General features: G+C 38.8%; 1 protein-coding gene across 4 annotated transcripts in view; it reads left to right on the plus strand.

Annotated features, from left to right (window-relative positions):
- LOC124111166 (protein draper-like) overlaps positions 1-17,258 on the plus strand; it is a 91,211-nt gene that overhangs the window by 60,040 nt on the left and 13,913 nt on the right. For 3 of the 4 annotated variants that reach the window (XM_048391549.1, XM_048391552.1, XM_048391550.1), the window contains one exon: positions 625-906. The exons of the other annotated variant lie outside the window; for it this stretch is intronic. In XM_048391549.1, coding sequence (XP_048247506.1) covers positions 625-906 — 282 coding nt within the window. The remainder of the gene's footprint in view (positions 1-624; positions 907-17,258) is intronic. 4 annotated transcript variants of the gene reach the window in all.

Below are 17,258 nucleotides of genomic sequence, written 5' to 3' on the forward strand. Positions count from 1 at the left end.
AGCAATATCACGGCGGGGGACACCGGATATGGGCTTCACACATTGTACCCATGTCGGGAATCGAACCCGGGTCTTCGGCGTAACGAGCGAACGCTTAAACCACTAGGCTACTCGACCGCCCCCTGTGTGCCCAAGGGGCGCAAAATTGTACAGTAACAGTGTACAGCAAATGCTGCGCCTTTGACGGGTGAGACATCTATGCCCCTAACTAAGGAAATGATTAACTAATGACATAACTAACTAATGCTCTTATTTACTAATGTCCTGACTAATCAATGACCGGCTGATATGATCAAAACTACAAAGTGCACTGTACAAAACTATGCAGAAAATATGGTATGCAAATGTCAAATACATCACAGATTAATACATAATATAGATTATTGTGACTATATCACACAAACACAAGTTGATATTTCGATGTCAGTTGTTATAATACACATAAAAGAAATGAACGAAGGCTATGGGTTGAGTGGTTCAAACAATTAATGCAGTAACAATTTCAAAAACACCCCTAGCGATATCTACACCCCCTGTACGTTCTTTGTGATGTTGATAAATGACTTTTGCTTCATGTACAGGTGCCCATCTACAAACAATTGATTACTATTTGTTGTGTTGCAGTTTCAGGAGTATCTCGGGAGAGACATTGTGATCTGGGATTCTTTGGAAAACGTTGCGACAAGCGTTGCAATGCTAAATGCCTCTCTCATACCGACTACAGTCCCTTTTGTGATAAACACAGCGGAAAATGCCGACATGGTTGTGTTTCTGGATGGAGTGGTGAGGATTGCTCTACCGCTTGTAGCAAGAATTGCATTAACCATAGTTGTCATCAACAAACTGGGAAGTGCACAACAGGTTGCAGAGGAAACTACAGAGGTGATACGTGTGACGAAGATGAAGGTATATTAATCAAGCTACAATCGTCTTCATGCATTTATCTTTGGTTCATTGACACAACACTCAGCTCAAAAACACAATTAAATGACAAACAAGAAATAAGGCTCACCACAGTATTAAGGATTTTGTTGTCAAACAGAGGGATATATTCTTTAGGTGGTATAATCCATACCAGTACTGTGTAACTGGAATAGTTTTGTGAATATATCACACAAACGCAGGTTGATGTTCGGATGTCAGTTGTTTAATACATATGTAAGAAAGGAAAGAAATTCATTTAATAAGTTAAGTAACATCCACATGAGAATGCTATTTAAGATTAGCTTTAATAAACTTACATAAGTAAAGTATTTAATAAATCCTAGTAACACTACATGTACTTGAATAAAACTGATGTGATTGATATTAAAAGCACCTACCATTATCAACACTATTAAAAGAAGTTAAGAAATCATACATATGGATCTTAGAAAACCATTATAATAACAAAACACGAAATTCGAACGCATAAATATACAATTCATACATTAACTAACCTGTGACAAATGACGATTTTATCCAGCAGTGAAAAGTGAACTTGCTTCAATACAGACTCAAATGTAAGTATAAACATGCTGACCAGTCCCATAAGGCACCCTGTCACTAAATAATGAGCTGGAGCCAGACATTAGAAGCCCAAAGAAACAATAGAGAAAGCTAGCGCAATGGTGACGGTTCTGTTGTTATAGTTAAGCAGGTTAGATTTGATGGTTGAGCAAGGACTAGGGCTCCGGGGTTAAAATAGAAGTTGACATTAAAATACACTTGATGATATGGACATAATGTCGTAACTGCTTTCGGGCGTCAAGTGCGACCCTACTACAGTTACTGAAAGTATTGCCGTTCCTGGTCATCATGGTCAATTACGCCATGACTCTTCAATTCGCCTTGTCAGCACGGGCTCGGCTCCGTCAAAGAGTGATTGGTCTAAGGACGCTTACTCCAAGTTGTCTCTATCAGCATTCGTACTCGCATAATAAAGAAACGCAACACCAGCTTTATACTCACTCTCAGTCCATCTATCAATACAGGACAGGATCAGATCGGCCAGACTCGTCACTAACTAGGGAAAACTTAGAACGACTCGATCAATTGCAAACCACGCTCTCTTCTCCTAATGTTGAAGGCATCATTTTATAGTATTCGGGTCTGGCCTGTCTTTGTCACATGTCATAATACCTCATTTTCACGTCGTTTTTTCCGTATATGGTCATTGGACGGAAAAACGACTAAAAATTCATTAAAATTGATTAATTGGTCAGCGTCTAGAAAGGGTCCAGAAAAGGGTCGAGTTTTTCAAGCGTAAAATGGACGGAAAAACGATGCTTTTTGCTCCGCCTTGAACAATTGTTAACGGCCAATCAGATGGCGCTGGTCCCCCGACGCACGTGATGGCCAAGGCTTCCTTTCGGAAGCTTTAGGTTTCGTATTTCTGGCATGCCTTGCTCTAGTATCTGTCGCGCGCAGTGCAGCTAGATTTGCTGATAAGCTAGTTTTAGGATATGTAACATGTTAATGGAATTCAGACACGCGCCAAGAAGTCAAACCAAACAATGTTGCTAAGTTTATTGTGGTAACATATCCCTCGGCTATGTACAGTTCCCCCTATCGGATAATGGGATGTGTCTCATTTGGTTATAACAATAACTAATTTTTTAATGTGAAGTTTACAAGATATACGGCTTGGACGAGAGGTCGGTCACATGACGTTCTTCACGTGACTGTATTCTTGAAATGGCGTAAACACTGACTACTTCCACATTCCTGGGGAAAACCCTTGGAATTCCCTGGAACGAATTCATACAGAAGCGTGGTTGCAAGCCCATTTAAGGATACCCTCACTACAACCCCTCCCAGAGAAAAAAAAACACGAAAAAAAATCCACTGTCGTAGTGACAATTTACAGAAATCTATTAATTTACCTTAGTATCTATTTGACACATCTTCACAATCACCTTTCAATGATCGGCCAATTGATCAGTGGTGACACAGCCTTGAAATAGCCACAGGTTAATTAACAACTTCGAAAATATCTCCCGTCACGTTTATCGTGTCGGCCATTTTGACGTATTGTACTTGATGTAAATGTATTACGACGCTCTGTCATGGAAATTGACTTACTGAGGTAATTCTGTAAAAGATTTTCTCATCTAATGAGGATATTGTTTGGAATATATTTCTTGTAAACATACTAAAACATATGTTCCTCGCTTTGGGGGGAACCATTTTATTCCGGGATGGCCTATTAAATCTAGTAGTAAGTCAAGGCACCATGCGTGATCTGTTATTTTATGTGTTTAAATTACGGTTTGGGGCGTTAATAAAATACACTGACGCAAGTATATTCTATTCAAATCAATTGGATAATTGAATATGCTTTCTTTTACATATTACATAACATCACTGCACAGAATTTGAACAGTTGCAGTAACACACTACGGTAATCGCATTAAACATCATGTTCAACTGTACAGTATTTCAGAATTTCAGTTATATCACGGTGTATCAGACTGATGTGGGATAAAAGTGGTTCAGGTCATCCAATGGGTGTTCGGGAAAAGGTGAGCGTATCCTGCCACACAAGTGGCACTCGTCACAAACACATGCAAGGACAAGTCAATTGTTCACCTGAACAAAGCACGGAAACACACAATGATGCCCGTCCTCACTTTTACCGAGCATGTAAATTATATTGTCCGTCAAAAACATGGACGAGTATAAACAATATGTTCATTCACGTAATACATGTCATACATTTGACAAAATGTATTGACTCGGAGCATATTGTTAATCACAGAGGAAGGGATTCTGGTGGTTGAGGGCGACGGAGCCGGCAATAGTGCTCCTTAGTCCATAACACTACTTCCACCCTAACTTTGCCTAGACCGGCGTTAGAAAGGGCCCGATTCTAGCAATCGGCTGGTCACGTCATGCCCTGTGCATAAAATATTTCATGCACACTTTTCATGTTAAAAAAATAAATTTAACCTAAATGTATATCATATCTAACAATCTATAAAACTTGCTTAGAGCCTGATGCCCAGAAGGCGGTGGCTCATGGGCCAATCTGGTGATGCTGACCTCCGAATTCTGTACCTTTAATTTGGTAGAATGCTATAGCTCTTCGTGTCAAATTTGCTGGAGTACATCACCCCTTTATCCCAAGTCTTTGCAGCTTGGAAATCCGCTGCAGCATAAGACTGTCCTTGTAGACACTCCATGGTGGGTGGGGAAAAGGGGTGCCGAATCATTTTCCTTTCGACATGGCTTCCCAACACCCTGGTTCAAAACGTAGATACACTGAATCTGACAATTCACCTGACGAAAATACCAACAACCGATCTGACTATTGGCCACGTTTTTTGATTATCGAAGCTTGTGACAAAGAACCAATAAAGCTAAATCCGTTTGCAATCTCCAAAGGTATCGCTGGTGCCTGCGGAAAGGTTACAAATGTCACCAAGCTTCGATCCGGTTCTCTCCTTGTGGAATGTGCACAGAGACAGCAATCCATCAATCTTCTCGGTTTGAAAGAGTTTGTAAATATCAAGGTTGCTGTCTCTGAACACAAGACACTAAACTCATGCAAGGGAATTGTCCGTGACAGGGCTCGCTGCCTGTCCGGCATGACCGAGGATGAAATAGTCAAAGAACTTGTCCAACAGTCTGTCACACCTGTTAAACGATTCACGGTCAAAAAGGATGGTGTGGTTGTAGATACCAACACCTATCTCTTCACTTTCGCCCGTTCGAAGATTCCACAATCAATCAAAGCCGGTTATTGTAACATCGGAGTGGAGGTGTATATCCCCAATCCACTCCGGTGCTACACCTGCCAAGCGTTTGGACATGGATCCAAGTACTGCCGTGCCTCTGCTGTCTATTACCGCTGCGGTGACAAACGTGAGGCGACTGACTGCAGGAAGGGTGTGAAGTGTTCAAACTGTGGTGGGAACCATATGGCATCTTCCAAATCCTGCCCTGTCTGGCAACATGAATTACAGATCATGAAAATCAAGACTGAGCAAAACCTCTCCTACTATGAAGCTAAGAAGAGGGCTGCAGGTTCTACTGCAACCACTTCTTCTATCTCGTACTCTGCTGCTGTCTCTCGTCCTCCTGTCACCACTGCCTCTATCGACTGCCAGACTGATCTGACATGGGTCAAGTCTGTGCAGCCACTTCCTACTGCTTCACTCGTTAAACCAGCTGTGATACCTACGTCTGTGACTCCTCCTAAACAAAAAACTGTAACAAATGTTGAGTCTCAGACTCCTAAAGCAACATCAGAACCAGAACCAGTTAAACTGTCAAACAGGGAAAAGAAATTATTGAAAAAGAAGCATCTGAGAGAACAGCTGCAAACACCAAAGGCCACCTCTCCTTTAGAGGTCCCAGTAGAGGTCCATAACTCCTTTGGACCTCTGGACATGGAGGTAACTCCATTTCCACATGATACCAATAGGAGTGCCACAAAGTCTTCATCACGTTCGCGTGACATTTCTCCCGTGGAAGCACCACCATGAATCCACAAAATATAATACAATGGAATTGCAGAGGTCTTAAGAAGAATTTTAATGAAATACAACTTTTAATCCAAGATTTTAAACCGTCAGCTTTTTGTCTCCAAGAAACATATCTAAAAAACACAGATCTATTTGAATTGGGCACTATCCATAGCCCTGTTCCACTCAATACTACTCTACAAGCCGTTGCTGTCCGTGTTACTTTGAACATAGTGTTTACATTATGTTCATTGTCTCTTCCACCTTCCTCAACTATCCGTCAATCAGATCTTCAGACTTTGTACGATCAGCTCCCGAAGCCCTGTATCATCATGAGCGATTTAAACGGTCATAATCCCCTATGGGGGAGCACTGACATAAATAATAAGGGAAAGGTCCTTGAAGATTTTATCTCAAACAATGATTTATGTATCTTCAATGATGGTAATACCACATATCTTCATCCCGCCACTGGCACATACTCTGCTCTTGACCTTTCACTGACAGATTCAAATATTTTAAATGAATTCGAATGGTCGGTCCATGATGACCTTTGTGGAAGTTACCATTTTCCAACAATACTTACAACTATAACTCCGTATGACGAACCACCTTCAACAAGGTGGAACTTTACAAAGGCCGATTGGTCTTTATTCCAAACACTATGTTCTGAAAAACTAAAACCTGAAAGTTTCAGGAATGTTCCTGATCCTATACAACTTTTTTCAGATAAATTAAATGATATTGGAGACGAAAGCATTCCTAAGTCCTCTGCAAACCCCCATATACGTAAACCATGGTTCGATAATATTTGTAAACAAGCTAAAGCGAGACGTACCTTTAAACAGAATAAACGTCAATCATGGAGGAACTATGTTTCAAAAATTAATTCCCGCACACCTATGTCCAAGGTGATGAACATGATTCAAAAGATTAAGGGAAAAGGGTCAAAATCTGGAGTTCACAACCTCAAAGATGGTAATACACTTTTAACTACTTAATCCGAAATTGCCAACAAACTTGGTGACACTTTGGCAAACCATTCCTCCTCATCAAACTATAATCCTCAATTTCAGAGGTTTCAAAAACAGCAGGAAAAGAAACCTGTAAATTTTAACTCTGATAATGGTGAGGACTATAACGAAACATTTTCACTCAATGAATTATATACTGCCCTAGGACAGTCTCATGACGCTGCGGCGGGAGCAGACAGCATCCACTATCAGCTCCTGAAACACTTGCCTGATTCGTGTTTGAAAACTTTACTTAATATATTTGATGAAATATGGACCTCCTTCGTGGCACAGTGCTGTTGTTGTTCCTATTCCAAAGCCTGGACGGGATCACACAGATCCATCCAACTACCGTCCAATATCATTAACTAGCTGTGTTTGCAGGGCCAAGGGGCGAATGGTCAACAATCGATTAGTCTGGTACCTGGAGACCAATAATCTCCTGAGTGACATCCAGTGTGGTTTCCGAAAAAACAGAAGTACCATTGACCATTTGGTGCGTTTAGAATCGTTTATTAAAAATTCCATTGTCAGCAGGCAGCATGCTGTATCAATCTTTTTCGATCTAGAGAAAGCATTTGATACAACGTGGAAACATGGTGTTTTGGGAGATTTGCATGAATTTGGATTGAGGGACAGATTGCCTCGGTTCATGTCTCAATTTTTAAACAACAGACAATTTCAAGTACGAGTAGGCTCTACCCTGTCTGATCAATTTGATCAAGATCAGGGCGTCCCTCAAGGCAGCATACTGTCAGTCACCCTTTTCAGCATCAAAATTAATAGTCTCACTAAAGTATTAAACAATAGCGTTGATGGTTCACTTTTTGTGGACGATTTCAACATTTCTTGTCGTGGTAAGAATATGAATACAATAGAAAGACAGCTACAGCTCTGTCTTAACAAAATTCAAAAATGGGCCAACGGAAACGGCTTCAAATTTTCTAAATCCAAAACAAACTGTATTCACTTTTGTCGTAAATACAAACCTCACAAGGATTCAGATTTATTTTTAGATGGTACTCCTATCAAGGTAGTAGAGGAGGCCAAATTCCTGGGCCTCATATTTGACCACACATATTCTTACCAACACATTAAATATCCCAAGGCAAAGTGCCTGAAGGCTCTCGACTTGTTAAAAGTCGTTTCAAATTCAGAGTGGGGAGGGGATCAGACCACCCTTCTTCACTTGTACAGATCATTAATACGCTCCAAACTGGACTATAGTTCCATTGTCTATGGTGGAGCCTGCAAGAGCAATTTAGAAAAATTGGACACTGTACACCATCAAGGCCTAAGACTCTGTCTTGGAGCTTTTAGGACCTCTCCCGTGGACAGTTTGTATGTCGAGGCCGATGAACCTTCACTCGAACTGAGCCGCATTGAACTTTCACTGCAATATATCACTAAATTGCACTCAAATAAATCTAATCCATCATACAATTGTGTGTTCCACCCTCAATATGAAAACCTGTTGCAAAATCTATCAAACCTGGTTCCACCACTTGGAATCAAAATTCAAACAAAAATCACTGCAGCTAAATTGGATTTAAATATTATTTCACCTCACCGTCTTCTGTCTTCTCCTCCCTGGCAGATGGTGAAGCCAGAAGTAGACCTCACTCTAACCAATCTAAAAAAGTCGGATACCAATCCTTTGGTATATCAACAATCATTTAACCAATTACGCTCCAAATATAATTCTCACAGGTCCATTTTTACAGACGGGTCCAAGGATGGTGACAAAGTTGCAAGTGCCACCATCATTGGATCCAGAACTGTTTACTCAAGAATACCAGGTACTAGTTGAATTTTTACTGCTGAGGCCAAAGCTATCTTTAAATCTTTGACCTATATCAAACATCAAAACCAATCCAAAAATTTCATCATTTTCTCCGATTCATTATCATGCCTTCAGGCACTTAAAAATATCTCCTCAAATCATCCTATAATCCTTGACATTTTAGAACTCTATAATGATCTTTCTACTGGCCAATATGACATCGTCTTCTGCTGGTTACCAAGTCATGTAGGCATAACAGGTAACTCAAAAGCCGATACTGCAGCTAAAGCAGCTCTTGACAAACCGTTGTCTCCACTCTTTATCCCGTACAGTGATTTCAAACCAACCATCAAATCTTATACTCGGGATCTCATGCAAAAGAGGTGGGACACCCAAGTAGGAAGCAATAAACTACACGAATTGAAACCAACAATCGGTCATACCTACTTTGGTTGTCAGTCAAGACATGACGAGGTCGTTTTACGACGGTGTCGTATTGGCCACACACGTATTTACACACGAATATCTCCTTAAGACAGATGAAGACGAACCTCCTAAGTGTATCCCTTGTGATGAAAGGTTCACCGTCAAGCATATATTGCTTGACTGTGTGGACTTTGCAATCGCAAGGGATTCACATTATCAAAGTGTAAATCTAAAAGATCTCTTTTCCCGTGTCAGCGGGCATCTCATCATAAATTACTTGAAAAAAATTGGTCTGTATAATAAATTTTAAATATGTATATGAATAATTAAATGCTTGTTTTTAAATTTGGTGTGATGCTGTTAGAAACTGACATTATTAAAGGCTCTGTCCATCAATTTTCATCAATTGTTTTTAAATATGACATTGCATAAATAACTAAATTGTGTATATACTAGCTTGGTCTCGTCGCTATATGGCTGAAATAATGCCGATGCGACGTTAAGTTTTAACTCACTCACTCACTGTTAATCACAGCGTATGCATTTGAACTCATCACCCATCCCATTATTGATAATCCTGCTTGAAGATCTATGAAATCAGAAGCTGCAACACTTTATCTTTTAACTGGCATGTCAGACTTCTATTTCATAACTCAGTTCTATTCGCACGGATCACTATGGAAGGGACATTGTCACGTTGTCGCATTGACGCCCTTACAAAAAAGAAGCAAAACGTGTCAAAATTAACAAAAGCGCGACAATTGGCCATTTGTCGCATTGTAGCGTGTTCGCATTGTCGCTCTTTGATAATTCTTTTCTTTATTTTACAAAAGCGCGACGATGCCGTAACGCGACATTTTCAAGTTCAAAATATGACTCGTTGTGCATTGTCGCCCCATCACAAATGTGTATAAAAGGCGTAAAGTCCAGTTATTGTTACAGTTACGAAGTTCAACCTGATACATGTACGTCTTGAAATGAAAACACAAGTCCGTCCGCGAGTCCATAACGTTTTATTGTGAGTTCTTCTCTAAAAGTGCTTAGTGATTTACTCCCAGTTCCAAACACGTTGTACCTCATCAACAATCCACGTACCTCTTGTGCAGTGGGGGCCGGTCGGGTAGCCTAGTGGTTAAAGCGTTCGCACGCCCCGCCGAAAACCCGGGTTCGATTCCCGACATGGGTACAATGTGTGAAGCCCATTTCTGGTGTCTCCCGCCGTGATATTGCTGGAATATTGCTAAAAGCGGCGTAAAACCATACTCACTCACTCACTCTAGTGCAGTGGTCTTCCGGAAGATCTTACTCTTGACCGTATTAGACAACTGACGAGTGCACGCCTGACCTGTGACCTCGTTGCAACCCTCATGAGGTCTTTGCCGAAGGGAGAGGTGTAGGAAATGTGTGCTCCACCCCAGCGCAGAGCTCACGAAACACTGTATACTGGATTTTGTATACAGTATATTGCAGTTGATATACTGTATACTGCATGTGATACTTATTTGCGGAAACGTTACAACTTTCAAGATTCAAGATTCAATTTGCATTTATTTCATATACAACAGACCGCTGTCATATATCACTGGAATACTGCTGAGAGCGACGTTAAAACGAATTGTTTTCATAATGGAGCGCTGCAGTCATTTAAAATAGAACGGTATACATCTATAGTACCAACTCACTCTTTCTGTTTCGAATATTAAGCAGAAAACATATATTATTAACCAGGTCTTTTGGAAGAGATATCAGATTTTTATAAGCAGCCACATAGGGATGATAAAGGACCCCTCGTTGATTAAGTTCTTGTTTCCCTAAGAGCAGAGTTGGCCATGTTAGATGATATAACCAAAATCCGGGAGCTCCGGTGGGGGGCTAACTGGTCTAGTTATTGTATGGTATGAGCTGTGACGTTGACCCAAGAGAATAATGTAAAAAATGAGACCAACTCAAGTCTATAATGATTGGGAAAGTCTAGATTTCCACAGCTCTAGCCTGAAATTAAGAATTGTTCTATGCTCCATTTTAATTGTATTATTTTCATTTTGTAGACATGGGTGGACCAACCAGGAAAGAAATTGATGGAATATTAATATCACATGTTACCACAGATCCAGTTAAATGCATCACACAATAATAAATTAGTATTTGACATTACGGCATTTGATTATTAGGGCATGATCATGTACATATTCACTGTAGTAATGTACACACCTGTCAACTTGATTATAATTTTATCATAGTGTAGCGCGGCATCAACGATTACTTTATGATATCCTCACTTGTCATCGATGTATTGACATCGAACAATGGACGACAATTCGAAATTCTTATAGATAGCTTCAATAGGGACAGCGCCGGTGTCAGTACAATTTTCCTAGTTAAAATATGTATCTACAAAATATAATCTGAAGCAGACAAGAACAATATATTTTTTTATTAATGCTTACTTTCATGGATAGAATTGAGGCAATCTAGGCTTGCCAAATCGTTCTAGACTTGAGCTGGATTCCTTTTAAATTTATTCTGTATGGTCTGGGAGACGAACGGGCGTCAGTATCGCATGGAGAACTGGGACAGCCTGAATCAGTGTAATCGGATATGTTGTGGAGTTTCGGTTTTGGGCTGTTTGCTGAATAGAACAAGGGCTCACGAACAAGGGCACAATGTAGAGATTAAATCATTACCACCTCTCTTTATATCAGATATGTTATTGTGATTTGAAATCTCTTTTGGAGATATGTATACTCAGTCTGTATTCTTTCTTCATGGTAGCATATATATTTTCTATGTTGCTTTTTGAATTATCCACAAATAATAAACCTCTGGAGATATACAATAATACTACTGATGGGCATATCTGAAAAATGGGACTTATCGACAAATATTTATTTCTTAAATACTACCCGTTACAGGCATTCTGATCATTATATCATACTTTGTTCAGTTTAAAAGTCACATAATGGCAAATTGTGTATCTTTCTACATTTTGATAATAATAAAACCTTAGCATCAGATAGGGATATAAACGAATATGATCTATACTGTGATAAAGGAATGATCAATTTCGTATTATGAATTAGATAAACGGAAATATAATAGTAAAAAAAATTATTTTAATCTATTCGTGTGAGTAGGTAACGAGAGATCTAGGCAACTCACTCACGTAGCCATTTGTGAAAAAATGAAATATTAAAAGTTTAGGGGTTTGAACATGTACATTGAATGACAGGGAAGAAAGCAACGCAATAATTAAATTATGAATCAAATTATGTTATAAATATAACAGAATATTTAGAAAATATAAGTTTAATTTCTCATTGTTGGAAAGTGTTTAATAATAGATTTTGTTTGATTGTTTGTTGTTTAACTCCGCGCTCAGCAATATACCAGCTATATGACGGTGGTTCGTAAATAATCCAGTCTGGACCAGACAATCTAGTTGTTATCATCAAGAGCACCGATCTACGCATTTGGGATACGATGACATGCATCAACCAAGTCAGCGAGCCTAACCACCCGATCATGTTAGTCGCCTTCGTACAAGCATGGGTTGTTGAAGGCCTATTCTAACCCGGATCTTCACGGGTATTTATTTAAATAATAAGGTACAATGAAATTCTGTATATGTCCATAATAAGTGTGTATAAGTAGATGGATAATATGTCCATACACGCCAAGTAAATGGTATATGAATTAATTTAAATGCATATGGTTAAATGATGAGTTCTTTCAAAAGTCCACATTTCAAGACATGTATTTGATATTCATAATAACTCCACAAAAGCTACACAATGGCGACGAAACGGTACCAGCATCACAGATACCAATAATACATGAGATACATATAATTACTTTAAAGTTAAAACATGTATCTAAATAGAAAATTAGAAGGATACACTTCCGACATTTTGTTTTCGTTTGGAGAGAGAAGTTGTGATTGGTATCTGATGGGTGCAAACAGGTGTTCCCTTCCGCCCAGGCCTTACGGCAATGCTATAGCCCAAAATGAAACAAGCCTTGTTCAACAGGTTCAGGCCGAAATTTCCATCACACTTGGGCTCCTTTTAAATTTAAATAGAGTTTCTCGTGTCGATATGTGTCAGAGGAAATGAATTAAATATTACAGCACTGGTGAATAGGTTATATGCGCATGTCAGCGTCGGTCCTACAATATCCTTTTATGCAAAATACATATATACTGATGAATTAACGTAGTAATACTACGCAAATATATGTCCAGATGTATACATCAGTATCATCTCGTATTCTTAATTCGTGCTTTAAGCTCTTTTTCTGCCGGAGATTCTGGGGTGTGTTACATCACATCTGAAAGCCAGGTCCAAATTCAAGTCATAATTTCATGGTCCGTCTTGTATGTTGGAAACCAATATCGCAATATGGCTGAATATTGCTGAACGTGGTATTAACCCGATTACACACAAAATTATTCCATTTTCTACAGTCATCTACGAACACTATCTTTAAGGAGGTTTATCTGTATCATCCAAATGTCCATACATATATGTCCACATTTATATGTATAACGCAAGTCGTCCTGCACTCTTCCTTAAAAGATAAATGCTAAGCATTTCCTCTGTATGTATTTGTATAATGAACATGTCGTTTTAATGTAATGCTAATGCAGTGAACGTACCACAGACCTGATGCTAGAATAACATCTAATTTCTGAAATGAACACATGTTACAGAATAAAACAGTTGTTAAACAATAATTATAAAATTACAAGGAGACAAGAGCCAAATATTGGGCTGTGATGGACATATTTGTTTCCGGGTCTTATGACAGACAAACCTGATGCCTTTAAGTAAAAAGCTAAGTAAGTATAGCTGTTGTACATATTCAAATATGTTCGTGATTAACCCAACCTTGAAAAATATTGAAAGATGAGTGGTAACTATTTATGCCATTATTTCAAATTAGAATGAGAGCACATCAGGAAAGCATGGCACTTTAATATACGTATCTTGTTAACCCAATATTCTTTTTTAAGTAAGAGCAGCATGAAAATCGGGAGTATAGGTTTGGTGCGTGGCTTATCACACAGTACTTTCAGAAAGTGTGCATATTCTGTTTATCGGCAATAAAGAACATAAGACGATTCATACGGGTAAATACGATTTACTTCAGAACTAGAATAGATTACTTAAGGTTAGGGGGAAATGTATGTAATTAACAGAACTTTGGCCGGGTTTAAAGGATTTGGGTCCTGGCTTGGGCTTTGTGTTCGACGTGTAGACGGCATTTCCAGGTTTGACGTATCAATGACCAAAATGATGTCTGATGCAATTCTCTGCCTTTTCGGGTGAACAATTGGCTTGCCTTTGGATGTGTTTGTGGCGGGTGCCACTAGTGGATCGGAATGAGCTCGCGTTTTTGCGAGCACCCAGTGTCATCATTTATTATGATAAATCGTGAAACATGCTTCTGATGTTGTCGCAATATTGCAGTTGGTGCTACTTTTGCCAAGGGTTTCTCATGATAATGGAAATGCTTATGTCGCTTTTGTTGACCGATAAACATGAAAAGATATAATGTTAATGTATATGGTCATGTAATTAAGAAACAACCGACGAGTGGGAGTTGTTTATTGTACGATAAACAACGACCGAGACTCGTTTATTTCTATATGAGATATCAACATTTCGTACAGCCTCTTTGAGGGTGTTAAATTAGGAAAAAATACACGCTTTACAATATTTACCCGTACTTAAATAATGATGACTCCTTGAATAGAATCCGACAGCGGCCATGCTAGATAAATACATTTTAGGATTTGAGTTTGGTCTTTCACGCATATTCTCACAATTTTCTCGTCAATTATCTGTACCTTTTCTCCCAATACCGATTGTCATATCACTCTCACTTTCAGATTCTCCAGCAACATTTATTTGGAACAACTCACTTGACACATACCTCTCAAAAATAAGGTCAAATTTACGACGTTTTCAAGTTGCGAGTGCATGTTCGAATCTCAATAAATGCCGTCATGATAGAACAATGTTTTATCGTGAAATAAATATCGCTTCCTTCTTTGTTCTTTGCGATTTATCGCGTAGCTATTTTATATTATCAAATGTCAATTTCTAATTGCTTTATCACGACGTATCCGTGTCATGTAGCAATAACATATATCGTTGACTTCGACGTAGAATAGTGTCATGAAATATGATTATCCTCTTGTGCGCAATATTTCTGGTTGATAAATCTAACATATTCTTACTTAAAGAATAGCGATTATACATTATTATATCCCTTATCAGGTCTTTGTAACTTTTGCAAAATGATACAAATATAAAAATACAACTGAATCTAAATGTAATGTTTTAATATCCTTACGTTGCTGAGTGCGGCATTAAACAACAAACGAAACATAATATCTTTTAGAATTATGTTAACAATTCCGATGCTAAAAAAAATCTCACAATCTCCATACCTCTTTCTCTCTGTTTATTATGAAAACATAATAACTTTTTTTAATAATCTGAAGGAATAATAATGGCAATACTATCATAATTATCATCATTATTTATGTTACTTATCCTCAAGTGAAGTAGTCCTCCACACTATACATTCAGTGAAGAAGCCCATGAACATATGAACTATGTAACATACATTAATGAAAATTAGATGAGCAGTTGAAGTTAGCAAATGATATTATTCTGTCGAACGTCTATCAGCCATCTATTCTATTCATGAAGAACATTTCACGTGGGACCAACAGAGGGAATTATGACTATCGACTTGCTAATAATATTTTTATATTCATGCTAGCTCAAACGATCTATTGGTTTGATTTATTGTTATGGTATCCACAAAATAAGTAGGATCCTATTTTTTCCGTTTTTGTTGAAATAAAATTGAATTATGTTTGCTGTTTACATATAAAAGTTTGCCAAATTGTTACAAAATGTTTGCCCACAACAAGGCTACGTATTCCCAACATATTGTGCTAGGCACAGTATAATTGGACTGAGGGAGGGCAGTATTCCTCCTTGTGGGTCACCTGCTTGGCAATATGGGACGGGAAAACTGCAGGGGGTGAGGGCAGTTAAATTGATGGTACAGACAGATAAGAGAGATCATTTTACAAATGTGAAACCCCGTTCCACAAAGGAAGAGGCGAAAGCTGAAACTTGGTGAGGTTTACAGAACAAAGGCAGTTATTTCTTGTTTCTTACTGACTGTCGAGGATACATTTAATAAAACAATTAATGCGTGTGTGTGTGTGTGTGTGTGTGTGTGTGTGTGTGTGTGTGTGTGTGTGTGTGTGTGTGTGTGTGTGTGTGTGAGGAAGAAGAAGAAGAATTGTACAGCATAAAAATAGCTACGTAGGTCGGGTAGATATGTAGAATGCCCGGCCAGTATGACACTTGAGTCACTACAGTTTCAGTCATAAAAATGCGTAAAACAGTATTTGAGTGAAAGAAAACACTATAAGTGAATGAAACAAAAGACATCAGTACAGGCACACCCAGTCCCCCAACCCTACGTCTGCATGTACCAATACTCATACCTGCCACATCCTCAACCACTTAACCTACTCACACAATCATCTCACAACATGTTCGCCAACCCTCGTATCACAACGCATACACGCACACATACATCGCATTCTTCTTTCCCCACCATTATGTCTACGTCAGCCATCATGGATCCATGCGGATGCTTTCATACATAATCCATCCTCCCACCATTCCCCAATATCCATCGAACTATAACTATATCCGCTCTCATGTATCGGTATTCGTGCTTACATACATACGAGTACACCCTCCTACCATTCCCCTACATCCATTGCACTATAACTATGGCCATAACCGCCTTCGTGCATCCGCACTTATGTTCACATTGCATTGCATGCATCGAATTACACGTTTAAAATATCGTAAATATTTTACAACATGTACATATTAAATATCAGCAAACAGAGATTATTATAACGCAATAGATTTCATCCGTCAAAACATCACAGAAAGAGGGGCAGCCTGGAATTTTACAATGTCATCTGAAAGCACTAAGAAGTTCAACTGGTCAGGAGGTGAGAGTTGCGGAAGATTACGATAAACTTCGGTTACAGATCTCGATTACGAATATCTAAAGTGTGAATAAAGATCACAGCTTGCTATGACGTGTACTGCATTCCTGCAGAATTAGCAATGTACTTAGCTCTAAATGTTATGTCTAAATGCTTATGTAGACAAAGACCCAAATGTATATAGGTATGACCATATTATATTCTACGCAAATATCACCACATTTAAAAACAAAGCTAGATTGAGTCTTTGAGGGGCATTAAGAACTGATACACACAAGAAAAAATATTTATGGATGTCAACGGAGGAACACAGCGTTTCGGAGTATATACTTTCTCCTTCATCAGGTGAATATTATTAAATGCTATGAGGCAGAGAACATATATATGTACCTGTAACAACAACAAAAGTAAACAGATAGCAAAGAAGGAAACGCAACAAGGGAAGCCAACAGATAACTGGCGCTGATTACTCCCGCCTCCCGCTTGCCCAATGTCCATTTCCCATTACCAATCATTCATAAGTTAAGTTTTGG

Source organism: Haliotis rufescens, unplaced genomic scaffold (assembly GCF_023055435.1).
Source record: "Haliotis rufescens isolate VD_foot unplaced genomic scaffold, xgHalRufe1.0.p SCAF_9, whole genome shotgun sequence".
Lineage (NCBI taxonomy): Eukaryota > Metazoa > Mollusca > Gastropoda > Lepetellida > Haliotidae > Haliotis > Haliotis rufescens.